At 39.8% G+C, this 18025-nt stretch overlaps 1 protein-coding gene across 1 annotated transcript in view; it reads right to left on the reverse strand.

Moving 5' to 3' along the window:
* usp43a (ubiquitin specific peptidase 43a) overlaps positions 1-14377 on the reverse strand; it is a 149023-nt gene extending 134646 nt beyond the window's left edge. The window contains exons 1-2 of the mRNA XM_085354953.1: positions 13763-14377; positions 4000-4152 (exon numbers count right to left, since the gene is read on the reverse strand). Coding sequence (XP_085211079.1) covers positions 4000-4152; positions 13763-14377 — 768 coding nt within the window. The remainder of the gene's footprint in view (positions 1-3999; positions 4153-13762) is intronic.
* Positions 14378-18025: the final 3648 nt, after the last annotated feature.

The following is an 18025-nucleotide window of genomic DNA, read 5'->3' on the forward strand; positions in this document are numbered from 1 at the left end:
TCTTTGAGTGTTTTATATTTTGATTCCAATCAAACCTTATTCTAATGTTTTTAAAGTGGTATTAAGCAATAATGCATTGAGTCCAGACTGTGATGAAGAACATTTAAACTCATCAGAACTGTGCAAACTCTGTATTTGCCCTGAATACTGTATTTCTGCATGTTTTAACTCACCAGACATATTTTCCATTTCCGCAGCAAAATATAAAGAAATCGATGGTTTTCACAGTTTTTTCCCAAAAACTATCGCAAACCTTGAAAATATGAGCGAAACAGTGTTTCACATCTTGCATCCAGTACATAATACAACATGTTTGTGTTTTCCTGATAATCGGTGTAAGGCCTTCAGCAAAGCAATAGGTGAAAAACAAACTTGAGTATATTCATGTTTTAAGAGGAAATCATTTTTTCCCCCTGAACACTTCAACACATCTCTAGAGGACAGATGATGACAAGAATAAAGATGAGACAGGAAAAATGTGGAACATCACAAGGTTGTCAAAAAAATTCATTAAAGAGGCAGGTACAGCTTGTAGAGGGTGTAGCTCCTGTAATGTAAAGAACTGCTCTCAAGAGGAGGTAAAATAAATATTAAGTATGCGTGCTGTTGTTAAAGTAAGCTTAACCAAACAGGCCTCTGATACATTAAACAACCTGAGGGACAGCAAGTTTGACAAATGGTATATATCCTGTAAAAAAAAAAAAGGATTGTGCAATACAGGATGGAAATAAACCAGAGTTAAAATGATTAGCTGATTGACCAATCAGTTGAAAGATCAGCTGCAAGATCGTGGACCTTAAAAATCTTAAGTATTTAAACTAAAATAAAATGTGGATGCACAAAAGCGGCCTTAGTTGCGAATGAGCATTTTGATTGATATCAAATGTTTGTTATGTGACTATTCAGTGTGACTGGACCCACACAAGGAAGTGGAACAACACTTACTATGAGGTTATGCACAGGAAGGATTGTTGTGAATTTCACACCATGGATTTTGTTGTTATTTAACTTAGTTTTCTAAACTCAAGTCTCAACCAATCTGTAAGTAGGAGATAAAAACAGATTAGCCACAGGTTTAAAACAGCTAAGATGGGGAGTGTGTGTAAGAGCCGATTGCTATCTGATTAAAGGCTACTTTGCAGTTGAGTATAATGGAATGAAAGAAGAAAACAAAACCACAGTCTGGGCAGTTGAAGAGTGTCTTCACTGAATATTTTTTATGTTTTTTTAATCCAACTGTCAAACATAGATTTCATCACTAAATAAGCTTATGCTTCTGTTCAATAAGTGAGATATATAATCATTCTTCTGACTGCTTTCCTGGGTTGCCTTTATATCCCTTCCACTTTCCAAAACTCAGTACTGATCATCATTTATGTAGTCTAATCATCTCCTTTCCAGCCTTCTCTGAGCCAATCAGCCTCCATGCTGTGTGCTTTAAAATCCCAGTCCTCTTCTGTCATTCTACCTTTCAGACTCTGATGCAACCCACCTCATACCCATCTCTGCCTCACCCTGGACCCTCAGAGCGCCACCCAAACATCTCTCTTCATCTTCACCAGCACCAGTGTCTAGACTCCAGGAAGTCCTGTTTTAATTCCTGTCACTGCTGGGATTCCAGTCTGCTATGATTCATAGGAGTCTAATCGCCAAATAGCTTAACTGAATTTTGTATCTTAATAAATGTTCAGTTCTTCCAAACAATCTCCACTTAATCAAATATTGTAAAACCATACATGCATATAAGGTTTTTGAATTACAACAGTGCTGCATGAATGAAATCAGTTTGTAGAAAAATGAAAGAGTTTTAGGTAACAGGGAAGAAAAACAAGAAAATAAAACTCCTTATACACAGAACCCTTGTCCATAAACTGATGCTAAATGTAAAGTAAAAATAAAATAAATCGAAATTCCTGGCTCGTGTGAAAAAAGCCAGTTATTTTCCTCATCTCTGCCTCACTGCCACAGTGGAGGAAAGCGGCTTTATCATACCATGATTCACTGGCAGCCTAATGAGAGCTACAGTCCTAAGCTGTTTATGTTGCATAAAGGACAGCCGCTATTAGCACTGGTGTCAGAGTGGGGGAGCTGGACATTGGGTGGCAGTGCAGCAACAGTTAAGCTTGTAACAGTATTCATTTACTACCAAGTTCTCAGCTGGCGGCCTGTAGCGGAGGCCGCATGGTTGGCAAACTCCAGATGAACTGAAGAAACAGGATGATACTTAGCATACGTGATTAAACACAAGAGGGATGTCAGAGTGGATGCTGATCACAGCAGGTTTTCACATTTAGTATTCAGTGTCATAAAATACACAAATATTTGTAAAGACATTCATGGACATGATGCATTTTCTAGCCCATTTCCCTTTTATTAACCATGCCAACTAAACCCTAACACCAGTTTTTAGCCTAAAGCAGCCAAAACTCTTTCAAAAATATCCTCATTTTCTTTTAAACAGCCAGAAAATAAAACCACCTAAATTCAAACTGCTTTAACATTTAACATTAAGTTAATTTGTATCCGTCAACAATAATCTTTTAAAAAAAATAGTGGGACTCGAGAAAAAATGTAGCAGTAGAAACTATAGTTGCCATAAAATGTGACATGTCTACCATTTGTTCCCTTTAACCATATCACACCTAGTTCTGGTGTGATAGTTCTAATTCTCCACATGCACGGTAGCAAGGTGAGCATCCCACATCAGAGACAGAGACAAGGACACGGAGAGTGTGGGAATGAATGACTGCCACTTCAGCAGCTTCAGAAAACAGTCACTGCACACAAAGATTCATTTCAGACCAACTGCAGCTGAAAGAACAAAACCGTTCTGACCCTTCACAGATTCAGCTCCACTTGGAGCAGAGAAGATTTAAGGTCTGTGGTGAAGAGACGAATTTCCCCCAGAAATATTTGTTTTCTTACCCATGTTCCTTAAATAAAATGAAAACCATGATTAAGACCGCCACATTAACACAAGACTGCATCCCAAAATACATTTACTGGCATAATTTAACAGTGCTTTGTTTGTTTGTTTGTTTGTTTGTTTGGGTTTTTCGTGAAATTCACTTCTGCAATTTAAATTTGATCACACTGTTAAAACAAATTTGATGGATTTTAGTGCAACCTGGAAGTGTCAGGTGTAAGTATATTTGTAGAAAGTTGTCACTTTTGTGTGTGTTTAAAAAGAAATCGAATGAGACCAAGATTCAGCTTTGGACTAAAGCTGATCACAGCTCATAACAGTCATATCAAATTTTTAAAATAAAATTGGAAATGATCAGAGAAATGGGGTGTCTGAGAAATCTTAACAACTTGAGTGAGCAATGAAAATAGATCCAGCGCTGTCCCACTACTCCAAACTTGCAAGAGTCAGCAAAGCATACCTGTGACTGGGGCTATGGTAACCAGCTTAAGCAGAAAGTTGGTGATCGTTGGCTTTAATAAAGCTCCAGCCCAAAGGAAGGTATCTGATCTTGGAGCCAGTTTAATCCTATATTTTTGTGGTTATTGGCTTTAAATGTTCTTTTAATTGAAGAACTTTACAAGTGCTCAGTGGATACAAAAATCTGCTGTTTGTTACTTGAAGCATTGGGAAAAAAATCTGAATAAAACTCAAATACTAAATAAACTCAGAAACAAATACAGGTTTGCATATTAATAATTTATAATACCACGTAACATTGCAGATATGTATTTATTCAATTTATCAAGGCTGTAATGATAAAAACTAAGGAGTTGAATGTGATGAATATAACTGAATATAACTAGTATTGAATTTATACATTTTTTACACAAAGAGATCCAAGGTACTAACAAAATGAAAACAGTGGCCAAGACCCAAGAGGAGATTATGTTATTATTTTACTAAAACTTCTGTTTCTGAAGTATTTAAATTTTTTACTCTATTTTTTAACAGTGAAGTAACTGGCCTGAATAACAAACAATGATTTCAAACCAGACAAGGCGGATCAGTAAAAACCGGTGACGCAGACTTACCTTGGCATTGGCTTTGGTCTTGGTGCTGCTGTTGTTGTTGTCAGGGCTGGAATTGGCATCTTCATGAACTCTATCTAAAAGCCAGAGGAGGAACTCGAGGGCATCATGCTGAGAGTTTCCACGAAACTGAGATGCATATTTGGCCACAATGCTCTGTGGGATGGAGAAACATCACAATTAATCTGTCTTTCCAGGTGATTTCTAACAAACTTTGACTTTTGCATTTATAAATTAGTTTTGGTTTGGAACACTCAGGAGGGAGACAGCAAAACAGCAATGCTTTTCCGTCTGTCATGATCAGATAAGTCATACTAAAACATCCGTAAGACATTAAAAAAAGATGTTTTCCTCTGTAGTACAACCCAACCTTTGTCTAGAATATAAAAGCCATTGTTTTTAGAACTTTATAAACTAAGTAAGCATTGTCAAACTTAATGAGATTTCCTGGAACTAAACAGTACAATACAGGGATGACAGCCTTTTATTCCTTTTATTATCCATGTATTATTGCCAAAAAAAATATCTTCAAAAGCCAGACAAGTCCTTGAACAGCATTGTTTGGGCATATAAAGCCAAAGAACCCTTATCAGAAAGCCAGGATGAAAATAGGGTGGAAAAAGGCTTGGTATGTCTCATGCTCCCGAACATAATAAACAAAAAACATGGTATAAAAGGCAGAAGAGGGAGTATAATGGCATGGGCATACATGGCTTTTAGTGGTACTGGGTCACAGACAGCAGAATCGGGTCTAATGAATTCAGAAGTGCAGAGGGCTCATCATTCATCTCTCATCTCACACTCTGAAAGCAGCTCAGGAGTTTCTGAAGATAAATACGTGGAATATTCTGCACTGTTTGATCCACATTTCACTCACAGACACAGAGATAAGTAAAGGCATCATAAACTACTACGAAGGCCAAAACTATTTTTTAATGCCAGCATCTTACAGACAGAGAAACATAAATTCTTGTAAGCAAAGAACAAACAAAGTTCCACTCATTCAAATGTACTCCTAATATTCCTTCATGTTTGTGGAAAATAAAACTTCTTTAACTTTATCGTCACATCTTTGCTCTGCATATTTGATGCAGTTTTTATCAGGTGACGTAATCATGCATGGTGGTTTGATGAGCGTCATTGTCAAAGCCTGTAATACTTTCTGGTTTCACTTGAGTGATCTTAGGCAACACTGTGCCTTCTGCCAATGCCACTTCTTCAGACTTCTAACTTGGAATTCATGGCATGTCAGTGCCACAAATGGATTGCCTTGGCTAGTGTGTCAAGACACCAACACCAAAGGACACATTGTGTGTATAGAGAGATGAAGGTGGCATCTGTTCTCAGTGTCATATAACACCCCAGAATGCAAACTCTAAGCAATTAGATTAGACTCTTGTATTAGACTCAACTCCCAACTGTCTCCCAATTCCAGCAGTATCTTCCCGTGCCAACAGCAGCACCCATCTGATATCCTCGTGTTGGTGCTGTTCCCACATCATCATAATAAATGTTGTTCCAGGTTCAACATTGCAAGTGACCAATCGCTTGTTGTGACGTAATACTTTTGCAAGCCAAGCCATTCATTCATTTATGAAATTCCAATGTTGCAAGGACAATATGTACAATGCTTATTGTTTATTAAAGAGCAGTATCCTGAAATGCAAAGAATTCAAATTGCTGAATCGGCGGACAGAGGCGGTTTCCCGCAAGTTAAGTAGATTTTATTTACAGCATTTTTTTCTGAAGTCGCAAAAGTATCACGTCACAACAATGTGACCAACACGAGGATATCAGATCGTGCCACTCCCAACGGGCTCATCTTCTCTAGCAGCTGGTGCAAAGAGGTCCATTTGATGCCAGACAGGTATTTCTCCGTTCCCCTTGACTCTAAGCAGATGGGTTTCTTTCAGACCTTAATTGATGAGTAAATAGATGTAACTTGAGCGGGGAAGAAGAGTGAATCCAAGCTGAAAGTCTTTAGCTTTTTGTAGTAGCATTTAAGTAAGATGAGGCGTTTTAATGGTTAGCTGTTTGCTAAAAGCTGGAGTGCTGGTTAGCTGTAGCGCCACCTTTTTTCATGCTATTCATGAACTTCACACATTTATATGCACTGCATTTCAAAAGGAGACTCACACAAACTGTATCCACAACATCGCAGGTGTTTCTTGGGAAAAAAAAACCAAAAGTCCAGTCTTTGTAATTCAGTTATGAGGAAGGAGTAGTAAATTTATGAGTGGGACAGAAAATGACAGACAAAACTGATTACCACTACACCAGGTGGCTACTTTGCTTTCTCTCAGTCACTCTTTCTCTCTGTGTGACTGACAGCATCCAGGCTCTGCTCTGCACCTCATTAAAAATCACCACATCATACCTGCAGTATCCCAGTATCTAAATATAAACACAGGAGGGAGCCCCCTGCCTCCCCCCCATTCTATCTGACAGAGACAGCCTGCTAATGAGCTTCATCACTATGAGAAAGCACTGACAGGGGATGGAGGGATGTGGGACAGATGGAGAAAAGGATCGGTGGAGTAAGGGAAGGATGCTGGCGAAGTTTCAACAGACCAGTTAGTGTTCTTCTTCTGTCTCTTTATCAAAAGGACAGCACAGTTGTGGAAGGCCCAGAAAGGAAAAGTGAAAAACACAGGCAGCACAGTTTGTCAAAGCTATCAGCGAAATGAGAGAGGAGAAAATGCAAAGGACGAGAGAGGGAAGGAGAGTTTCCAAGGTTACAATAACGAGACTCAGTCTGGGCACTGAAAGCTGGTGGAAATCAAGGGGTTAGGACTTCAGTGCAATGGAAGTGCACTGGCCTCGCCTGCACTGTTGTCTCACGCTCATTTTTCTCTTTGTGTGCACGCGTGAGTCACAAAAGAGGCGAAGTTGTATTCGAAAGCAGCAGTTCTTGTATTTGATTTCTTGTAAAGAGGGAAATGAAAGAAAGGGCATTGTTTAAACTGAGGCAAGGTGGAGGTGAAAAGAAAAGAATAGCAGGTAGGTTGAAAAGTCAAGTTCCTCTGTAAACACCAGCAGTGCTCAGATCTGACCCGTCCACAGCTAAAGAAGTATCGTAAGTGTTTGTAGAGTAAACACATCAGAAGTAGTGCAGGAGAGGAGAGCGGTGAGTGGAAGGGCCTGCTTTAGGGACCTTACTGAAAGAACTATTGATCAGTCTAGAAGAATCTTCTCCATCCACATACGACTGAGCGCCACTCAGTGCAGAGTGCACAGGGAGCAGTTCTCTTTATAGCTTGAAGCATGATTAGTTTCTCTCAATGAGTTTAATCCTCTTTTGTTATTGAAGAGCATGAATTAAATGTGCTGTTGAATCATCAACAGATTTGGATCATCAACAGATTTGAACAGAGAGATATAAACTTTTTTACAGTATGGGAAGTTGAAAGTTTTCAAAAATACATTTGCAAAAGCTGAATTTCCCCTGGATGCTCCAATTGTTATTCTGCAGTCCACCAAAAGCCAATACTCTGCTTGAAAGAAAGTCTTGGCTGTTTATATAGCAGAGGAATAAAGCTATAGAGTCTAGGACTGTCGGGGTTTTTCACCCCCCAAAAAACAAAAAAAGAAAACACCAAAGAATTTAAAAGCACTGGAAAAAGATAGCAGAATGACAAAAGACAGCCATAAACCTGTGCAGTCTGCACAGCAGGGATCATGACCTCCTGCGGTCAGCGGAGACAGGGCTGCACTCCACACTCAGATGTCTGTTTCGGTTTTGTATCTTGCAACCTTTCCTTCACCTCACACCATTACCCCCATCGCACATCCATCCTCCTGCTGTGTAAACGACAGATTAGAGTGCTGGCGGGGAAGGAATTTACTATAAACATACATCAAACAAATGACCCTCCCCTCTCTCTAAAAGAAAAAAAACCATTTACACCACCTCACCCCATCATGATCCAGCTTGACAAACAGGCTTGATTGGATTCCTTAGTGACGGTCAGAGAGTGATACTGACAAACCATTGCAAGGTGGAACCGTGAGAGGAACTGCACATGCTTTTGTTTTCCTGCATACACCTATCTTCCCCAACAACAGGTGTAGCTGGAACGGGGGGGGGGGGGGAGAATCTCTCACTACTGACTGGTCCATTTGCTGTTTCATTTTTCAGCTGGTTCGTGTTGTCAGATCACCTTTGCTGTTGGAACAGACCAGAAGCAGGGCAGTTATCACTTATACTGCTCGCTCTCCTTCCCATCATTCTGTTTCATCTATCACACAAACACGCACGCACACATGCACAAGTTCTCTGTCCTCTTTTCTTTGCCCGTTCTTTCTATTATCTTTTTTCTCTTTTCTCTCTATCATATAAGAAACATTCCCTCCACTAATCAGCAACAGCTGGGCTCCAGTCAGCCCAGCTAACCCGTAAACACGAGCAGACAAATGAGTCTCTCTCTTAGCATCTTAGCACCTGTCCCTCCCTGTCTCTTCATTCCAGTTTCAATTTCTCTGTTAGAATATGTTTGTAATCATCCAATAAAGGTTAATGCGAGTCAAAAACGAACAAAGCCTGCATTTCTACAGCTACCCCAGCATGAGATATCAGTGAAGAACAAGAAAGGGGAAGATATGTGATGAAAATAATCATTTCTGAGTGATTTAGTGTCTGTGCAGTTTTTCAAAGTGAAAAACTGCATTTAGACTTCTTAAGTTAACAAATCAGATCAACCCAAATGATTTAAGTTACACACATTGAAGAATAAGTGAAACTTAACTTGCGAACTTTTACTGAAATAACAGTAATCAGGCTGTAAATTCAAGCTGATAGAAAAATAAACCACCGTCACTAAAGCAGGAAACTGCAATTCAAATACCCTTTTGAAAGTGTGCTTTACACGTATCTGTGCTTTCCATGACTCAAGTAAAGCAGGCTCCCTTCTATGATTTGGCTATTGCACTGTCACACCCCAGTACAGTAAGTATTGATGCTTTTCCACGGCTTATGTCATTCGGTTTCAATATATAAATCATGACAGGGATAATAAACCTGGTGGGAAAAGGTGTCATACTGACACAGACTCCTCCTTGCATTTCTTTATTGTCTGTTGCCACAGCGGTGCAGGTACAATATAATACAATACGACTCACTGAGTCATGGGAATGCATGCTGCTTTCTAACAGCATATGGTGGCTTTGTTGTCGTACTTTTAAAAAGTCTAACTCCACTGTTGTGTGAGATGAAGTGTTTGAAGCTTCTTTTTTTAAATTTCCCTTCAACAGCTAAGACAGGTACTAAAGAGCGTATCTGTAGCCAGGTGTAAAATATAAAGATTATTACAGCACAATAAAGTATTTTATAATCATCCTGTTTATCCCACTTGAATCTAAAAGTAAAGCCCATCTGTTTTGCTGGGGGAAAAAAACAATGCTGCTCATCAAACTGGGATGATGCGCCATCGTGGCATTTCTGTGCTGCTCAGCGCAGGGAGTCCAGGTGGTGTACGTCCCCCCCGCTGTGTGCACAATGTATAGCTCTTCAGCACTGAAAGCGAGAATCAGACTGGTCCCCGAAGCAGAAATAAGACAAGGCAAACAAACCATCAGTCTTGCTGGTGTGCTTTACTGTCACAGACCTGTTCTCCCCAAAACAAACAAAACCACTTAAAACACCAGGCTCAATCTTTCAGACTAAGCTCCCCCGGCCCCACAGAGCTGGATCCTGTCAAGTGTTTAAAAAAAAAAAAAGATAATGATCCTTTCAGCAACTGTTAAAAGTAGTTATAGCACTGTTAATTGTTCAGGTTGGGAGTATAAAGCTGAAAAAAGAGAGAGCTTGCTCTGTCATCAAGTTAAACTGATGTAGACAACTTTTGGCCCAACCAATAAAATGAGATCTGATGATCAAATGTGCTGTGAAGCAGTAATGGCAACGCTGGCAATGCTAACCATTAGCTAAAGCTCTTCCATTAGGCTGATTAGTGTAATTTATAAGCAAGCGTGCGTTTGGGGGCACATTGGATAATTTACATGTGGTTATTATGAGAATATTATGAGCAGGTGGGCTACATTAAATAAGCTCTGAAGGAATTCTGTGAACATATAACGAGCATATCGAACAACAGTGGTGTTGAAGTTTAATGGCCAAGGCTCACCAATGGGGAAGCAGAAATTTCAAAGCACGTCTGTATTCAGATTTTTGAAAAGTAGCCCCGATTTCACTTGATATGCTATCACTTCTTTGGATTGCATGCTTGGATGAGGCCCATTTGCTACATATAGAATGTAAATTGACCTAGAATGTCAACTGAAACCTTTGTATGAGGTGTTGCCAGTCTGGTAGCTATACCTGCCCTCCATCAGCTTATCAGACACTTCCACACATTCTGAGAGACTTGATCTGAATCTGCCTCTGATTCAGATCAAGCACTTTATGTGCTGAGATTTTGTGATAATTCTCAGCGTGTGGTGGATGATAGCAGCCACTTTAAGTTTAAGTCATTATCGAAAAACGTCTTGTGTCACAGCTTTGCATAATTCTTCAAGGTGATAGACCTGACATGTAATCACTGACTTAACTATTTTTCTAAAAGCCTGACGTTATTCTGGTGTATTCTGAGCTGAGTCTCTGTGACTTCTAATTTCCGCTCATTCATTAAAGCCGATCTCAAACAAAGTAGAGTAATAAAAAGCATTGCGATAGCCTTTATCTCGGATATAAATTTCCTTTTTTAACCCACTTCATTACAAGCCAGTGACTCTATTTAAATGCGAGCAAATTTGTCAATAACCAGCACATGTCAAGGCTGTCTGTTCCTTTCTCTAATTACAGACGAAGGGGTCTTGTGAGGATCACAAGGATGTTACTTTAGTTTGGCTGCAGTGTCTCTACCTCCCTCATTCGCTCACCCTCTGAGTGCACACCGCTGGAGGCATCGCAGCAGGGGGGATCCTCTTTTCCAGGCCAAATGCACTCGCTACAGTAAACATCCTCTCTCCTGCTTCACTCCGGGATAGGCGGACCCGTACAAATCATTGTGTCAAGGCAATGGCCCAAGGAAAGGAAATGTGTGTGAAAGATTTGTTTTCCTTTTTTTTTTTATTACAGGCAACCATGAGAGTAATTACAGAAAAACACTTTCAAAGCACATTCTGACATTAACAGTTAATATTCATATGAGGATTTAATCATCATGCTGTGCACACTGTAGCATCCTTCTATTTTCTTCCCGCTTACCCAACCTGGGGTCTATTCCACTCGTCTTACATCCTAGACAGGTAACCAGTCCAACACAACCCACAACACAACCGTATATGGAAAAGAAATAGAAAAAACTTATAAAAGACTTGCATCAGATGTGGCCTACTTCATATAGTGAATCATATAAGGCTTATATGATTTACTCATGAATTTTTCAAGGGATCTTATATCTGTTTTCACTCTTGTATGCTTTTCATACAAGTTTCACACAAGACAGATACAAACTTCATAAGATTTTTATATATCTTTTCCATGTGGGAAGGCTAACACACAGAGCACACAACCATGTGTTTTCTCATCTACACCTACAATCTACAACAATTAACTTAACAAGTCTTTAGACTGTGTGGAAGCCGTAGTATCAGAGGGAGCACGTAAACTCCATAAAGAGTCAGTTCAATAGAGATCAATATATTAAGTGTTTACTGTACGAATTTCTTTATGCAAGGCCTGTTATCTAGATCCAAATGATCTTTATGATGTTGCGCATACTATCTTCACATATCAGACTTTTGACTGTTTTAAAAGACTCAGGCTACATTAGTTTCCCAAAGCAGGAGTTGATCTCCCGTTCGTGCAGACGCTCTTCAGTAATAATATCATAACCAGCTACCCTTTATATTTCTTGGACTGAAACACCATCAAGTTTTTCTTCTACTTGAATCACGACCTTTTCTCAAAGCTTCAGCATGCTCACACCCAAGTTAGCTAGTAGAACATTGCTTATAAAGCAGATTTAATTCAAGGTGGAAGTGCAATGAGCAGCATTAGATGTGAGCAACCACAGAGACTGCAGGCAGAAATTAGCATAAAGCTAAAATATGAAACACAATCGTTAAGCAATGTGATTAAAACACCACAAAAATAATGCACATGATTAAAACAATGATAAAATATATAGATATAAAAGATATAAAACAATTCATTAAAACAAGAGCAGCATTAAACCAATTAGAAATGAATAATACATGTGACTTAAATTACTGCTAATAATAATAATAATAATAATAATAATAATAATAATAATAATAAAGGATTAAATAAAATAATTAGGAATAGTAATAGCAATGTGTGCCTGTGTGATCACATATGTGTGTGCGTCTGTATGTGTCTGTGTATTACATACCTAATCACTCATAGTTTCCCTGTGCTACTGATATTTCAGAGCAGTTTTTTGTTTTTTTTGTTTTTTCTAAGTAATCCCGCTGATTGGCTACCATCCAACCACTCCTGAGAGAAGTCTAAGCCTCTACAGCTCCCAGTTACAACTGCAATGAGTAACAGGAGCAAGAAGCCTCTTGTGTGTAAGTGTTTGATCAGTTGTTGTTTTGAAAAACCTTAAATTGAAGAGGTAAAGCTTCCGTTATGAAGCAGCCCCTCTGCACTGAACACTTTGTGTTTGTGAGTCAAGACCGCGTGTCTTCTCTCACAACTCTGGGAATGCAGACAAACCACCTGAAGTGTAGGAACAGGTAAGCCAAGCAGAGATAACACAGCCTACGTGTAATCAGTAACCACATGGTTACCGAACTGCAACTACTTCAACAAACAATATCATAAAATGTCGAAACCATGAGGTCTTGAGGTTGTTTTATTATTACTGCCTGGGACAGAAAGGTTTACCACTGACCTCTGACCATATTCAAGCTCACACCTTTAAATTTTTATCCAAATATTTACCCTCCTTTCTTAATTGTGCTCATGATTTTTTTTTTCATGTCTTTAGCTTATATTGATAAATGGACTGGACTGTAGTCAACATAATTTACAAAGAGTTTGTTGTGTAAGTATCTTCATGACTCTGTGTTCTTTATTATAATCAATCGAGACATTTTTTGGCAACTTCTAAAAAGTTTTAAGAAGTATTTTTAAACTTTTTGACAGGCGATCGCTTTTTGGGAGGCAACTTTGGTATGACATGCAGCTTGTGGCACTAAATGTGAAGAAAGTAAGAGATGAATGTGAATAAAAAGTTTAGCTTATAAATATGATCTCCCGAGGTGACCTACCAGGGGAGCCTGTGGCACAAACTTCACGAGAGTGAGTAATCATGGCCCCTGCTGATCCTCTTCTAGCTTTCAGTGTGTTATATCTCTGTACCTTGTCTCCCTCAGCTGAGTGCAGCACGATCAATCGGCACTGATTCGGCCCACAAACACTGTCAGTGCAATAGGAGAAAACTATGTGGCTTCTAGTTAAGTGTATTAATATGATTTAAAACGCCCTAAGGTCCTGTAATTGTGGTTTCATTGTGCTTGAGTTTGAGCACTCTCGCTGCCAGTGAGCAGTTAATCAAATAGCAGCAACAACACTGGCACAGTTAGCAGCAGACTTTTGGGTTTCGGGGCCACTTGCAATTAGTTTAACCAATCAAGATGAATAACATGCCCACCGGGTGGAGAGTATTTGTTTCTAGTTGACACCGGAGTACCTGTTTGAGAACAACTCTCTTTATAGAAAACAGAAAAATCACGCCAGGTCTCCTCAATGGGGGAAGCCTAAGCTTGTTCAGTTCAGGTGAATCGTCTCCATCCTTACCTTGAACTCCACAGACAGCTGCGGCGTGTACTCCAGTGTCCAAAGCGCTCGAACCAGCGACGCCAGCTGCTCTGTCACCTCTCCCCTGGCGGTCTGCGACTCCGCTCCTCTCACCTCCCCGTTAACCCTCTGGAGGCAAATATCCGACTTATACTGCTCCAACCCGAGGTATTCGGCGAGCAGGTCCGTGTTGCTGAGGCACTGAACCACGGCGTTCATGAAACAGGTGTTGCCGTGGTTCTTCAGTCCCAGCACTCCCGGGGTCTTGTCGCCGTAGCACCACGACAGCCTGTCTTTCACCGAGCCGTGAATGGACGAAACCGTGGAGCTCTTCTTTACGGTTCCTTCCCTGGAGATCTGCGAACAGTTATCTTTAAAACCACCCGACGCGCTTTGCCCGAAACCGCCGTCGTCGTCTTCTGCGTCCTGCTGTTCCGCGTCGCCAAAGTGCGCTAAAGTGCCCAAAGTTTTAAGGATCCTTCCCATGAAATTCCCAAAAGATCGAAGCGATTTCCGTCTAGTAAACCTACCAGATTTGTATTTCTTCTCCTTTGGCTTCGTCGTTTTGGGTTTCATGGGTTGTCTTCTTACCTTGCTTTCCTTACGGGTATCCATGGCTCTATCACTTAAACGGACCGAGAGAAAATGAAACAGACTATCAACGCGCACCTGTCTGCCAGGCTGTCTACCCCTCCTCCTCCCCCGTCTCACTTCTCTCCACAAACCTCACTGCCGCGAAGCCAATAAGGCACATTATTGCTGATATTATCCCATCGACATCTCGGTGCGCGCGTTTTGTCGGGTGACGATCTATCTCTGCAGGAGCTACAGAGACGAGCGGCTCTCCTTCTTCCACATCGCAGGTTCATTTATACTTCCTCGTCGATGGCTCTCAGCGCTGGATCGTGCGCCTGGCGGTCTTTGACTCTCTCTCTCACCACCCCTGTTCTTCCCTCTTCTCCTGTCTGTAGGGCCTCATTGAATTGCCAAGGATCCTGTTTAACTGCCCGCCTCACAGGCAAGAATTTAATTAACCTGAATTAGACTGTAGGCTATCAACACAAATATGTATGTGGTTAAGTCATTCGCAACGGGTGGATGACAGGCAATTCAACTAGGCATATCTACTTTATTTCACTCTGAACAAGGAAGTTGTCGTCTTTAATAGGTGACAGGTACAGCAGTGTGAATCTGCCCCCTGTAGGACCAGTTCTAACATCACCTGCCAAAACATCTGCTGAGGGTGTCAGAGAAAGCAGCACCATCCACAATACCAAACTAAATTATAGACTACTTATAAACTGCTCAAAGAACAACTAAAAAATAAGTTTCCAGTATAATGGTAAATGGACTAGTTCTTATTGAGCATTTTCCAGTCTGCTTGAGCATTCAAAGTGCTTTAAACAACCCATTCATCCAAGCACTTCTCACACACATACATTCAGAAATTGCTATTTCTGCTGAAGAGCCTGTCCACATAGGTAGACCTGGTACACCTGTGCTATTTGCTCTGACAGACACCTGTTTGTGAAAGCCAATAGCATGTCTAATCAACCAATTATGATACCAACCCAGTGGATTTAGGAATGCAGACATGGTCAAAATGACCAGTGATGGTTCGAACTGAGCATCAGAATGGGAAAGAAGGGTGATTTAAATGTAGCATGGTTATTGTTGCCAGACAGGCTGGTAAAACTATTTCAGGAACGTGTGATCTATTGGGACCTTCCTGCACAGCGATCCAGAGAATATTAGAATAGAATGGGCTGGTGTAGCAGAAGACCACACCCTGTGCCACTCCTATTAGCCAAGAAACAGGCAGAAAACCAATGCTACAGTTCACACAGGTTCACCAAATTTGGACAATAGAAGGCAGCTGGGTGATATGTCATGTTCATCCCATCCACCCATTTTCTCCTGCTTATCACATGGACTATTTCATAAAAACTAAGTTTACCTGAATCTGGTTTCTTGAACATGACAATGATTTTACAGGGTTTCAATCTAATAGAGCAGCTTTGGGAGTGGAACAGAAGACTCACAACTGATTTGCAGCTAACAAATCTACAGCAATTGTGTGATCCTATCATGTCAATATGGACCAAAACCTCTGAGGAATGTTTCCAACAAGTTAAGCATGAGTTAAGTTATGGCGGTTCTGAAGGCAAAGGGGATCCAAAAGGGGCGATACTACTATTGTATTAGTAGTGGCCAGTGAGGGTATAAAAACCAAGGTTATCAAAGTATAGATACTGACATCTACCCTACATATTGCCATGCATACATGGTCAACATTTTCTTCATCCTGCTAATCAAATACCTAAGACATCGTCACTTGCAGACAGGTGTAGCCAAGTCTGGCAACTTTCTGCATGCACATTAATGCTGCTGCTCATACATCATGAAAGCTCGACAAAGTTAGTAAAATGTATGTTAAAATTGTTTTTGCCAGATACATTACATGCAGTTCTGCTTTTCAATGGGAATCCAGCATCTTGTTTGCAATATTCAGATTCTCATCTGAAGCTTAATTTCACAGCTCACCAGTACTAAAGATTGAATTTGGTGGACCAGATGTTCTGATTTATTAAAAGAAAAAGTCAGGTCTCCAACCAATATTCCCGTAATTTTCCCGATGCTCTTGAGCATTGTTAGAAAAATGAACACATGTTACATGTTACAAATTCCGAGGCAAACCGTGTCATTCTGTGTCTGTGTTATGAAGATGACCCGTGTTTTACAGCAATCCTCTGTTCATTATCATTGTGCTAAACGACAGTGCAAGGAATTATGCCCAAGCTTAATGAGCAGGGATTTTATTTTATTTTTTTATTATTTTTGCTGACCTGCCACAGACTGGTAACCTGTCCTGGTTTACACCACCTCTTGTCTCATGACAGTTGGGATAAGCCCCAATCCTCCTGAATTCGATAAGAGGTAGAAATTGGACAGATGGATGGATGGTTTATATAACAATGTTTTTGTTTTTTTTGCAGGAAGTAGTAGTGAATTAGAATTGTACATTGCACCACTCTTTTACCATAACCTCTCAGAGAATAAATCTTATTACATTAGGGGACAGCAGTCCCTAATCTTTTCACTTTTATATACAGAATGTATTCAGACTACTTCAACCTTGCATTTTATATTGTAAATGTAATTTTTAAATTAATCTACAAGAAATAAAAAATAGCACCAGAAATTTTGCTATATAAGCAACAATAACTATTTTCACTATGAAAGTACTGTTTTCCCCATTTCATGGCACACCGTTACACCTTCAAGTCAATCAACTTTTTTCTGGCAAGCTCCATCAGATTGGGTGGTGAACACCTTTGATGTGTCATCTTTACATCTTAGATTTAAACAGTGGTTTATGGTTTAGCTGCAGTTGATCCACTTTAGCATTTTCTTTTCTCAATGCTTCAGTTCACTATGGTGCTGAAAAGTTCTGTCACCCATTCTCAGGTCAAAGCTGGTTTTCTTTAAGACCAGACCAGTCTCCCTGAGGGACACCCCAGTACCATGATGCTGCCATCCCCATGCTTCACTCTAGTGATGGTAATAACCAGCCGACTGGCTTCTGGATAATACCTCTACCATGAAGGCCAGTCACCTACCAGAAGGTCATTCTTGGTCACATTCTTGACCAAGGCACTTTTTGTTCAATAACTCAGTTTGGTAAACTCTAGCACTCAGATGTTTTGTGTATTTTACTTTTTGTATTTCACAGACATTGAAGCCATATTTAGAAACTGATTCATCCTCTTGCCCTATTCGCAATGACATTGTGAACTTTCTATGTGTGTTTACACCAGGACATGTAGCTTTAAATGATTAACAACTGATGTGTGGCTATTACATTCTACACATCTCGAGGCTCAAAAATCAAACAGGATGACTGTCACTGCAAAGGCTCTGAATACTTTTCAAAATGAAGATTTTGATTTTTAATAGAATTTCAAAAGAGCAAAAAAAGAGAAAGGATTTATTAATGCTTTAATTCACGTTTTCTTTTTCTTTTCTTTTTTTAATTGATTGACAAATATTACCCATTTAAAAATCAACAAAACCATGCAAAAAAAAAAAAAAAACCCACTACATTTACTATGCATCAGTGAGCAAAAACATCTTATACAGCAATTGTTGCTTCATGAGGTTACATGTATTTATTTTGGTAAGAATGTAAGTCCATATTGCTAAAACAATATAATAGTAACATTTTGTACATTTTTGGAAAACTCAAAAAAAAATGTCTGGATG

This window comes from Diplotaxodon limnothrissa, linkage group LG6 (assembly GCF_057381915.1).
Source record: "Diplotaxodon limnothrissa isolate DT_005_m linkage group LG6, D_limnothrissa_male_GT1.1, whole genome shotgun sequence".
In the NCBI taxonomy this organism is placed as follows: Eukaryota; Metazoa; Chordata; class Actinopteri; order Cichliformes; family Cichlidae; genus Diplotaxodon; species Diplotaxodon limnothrissa.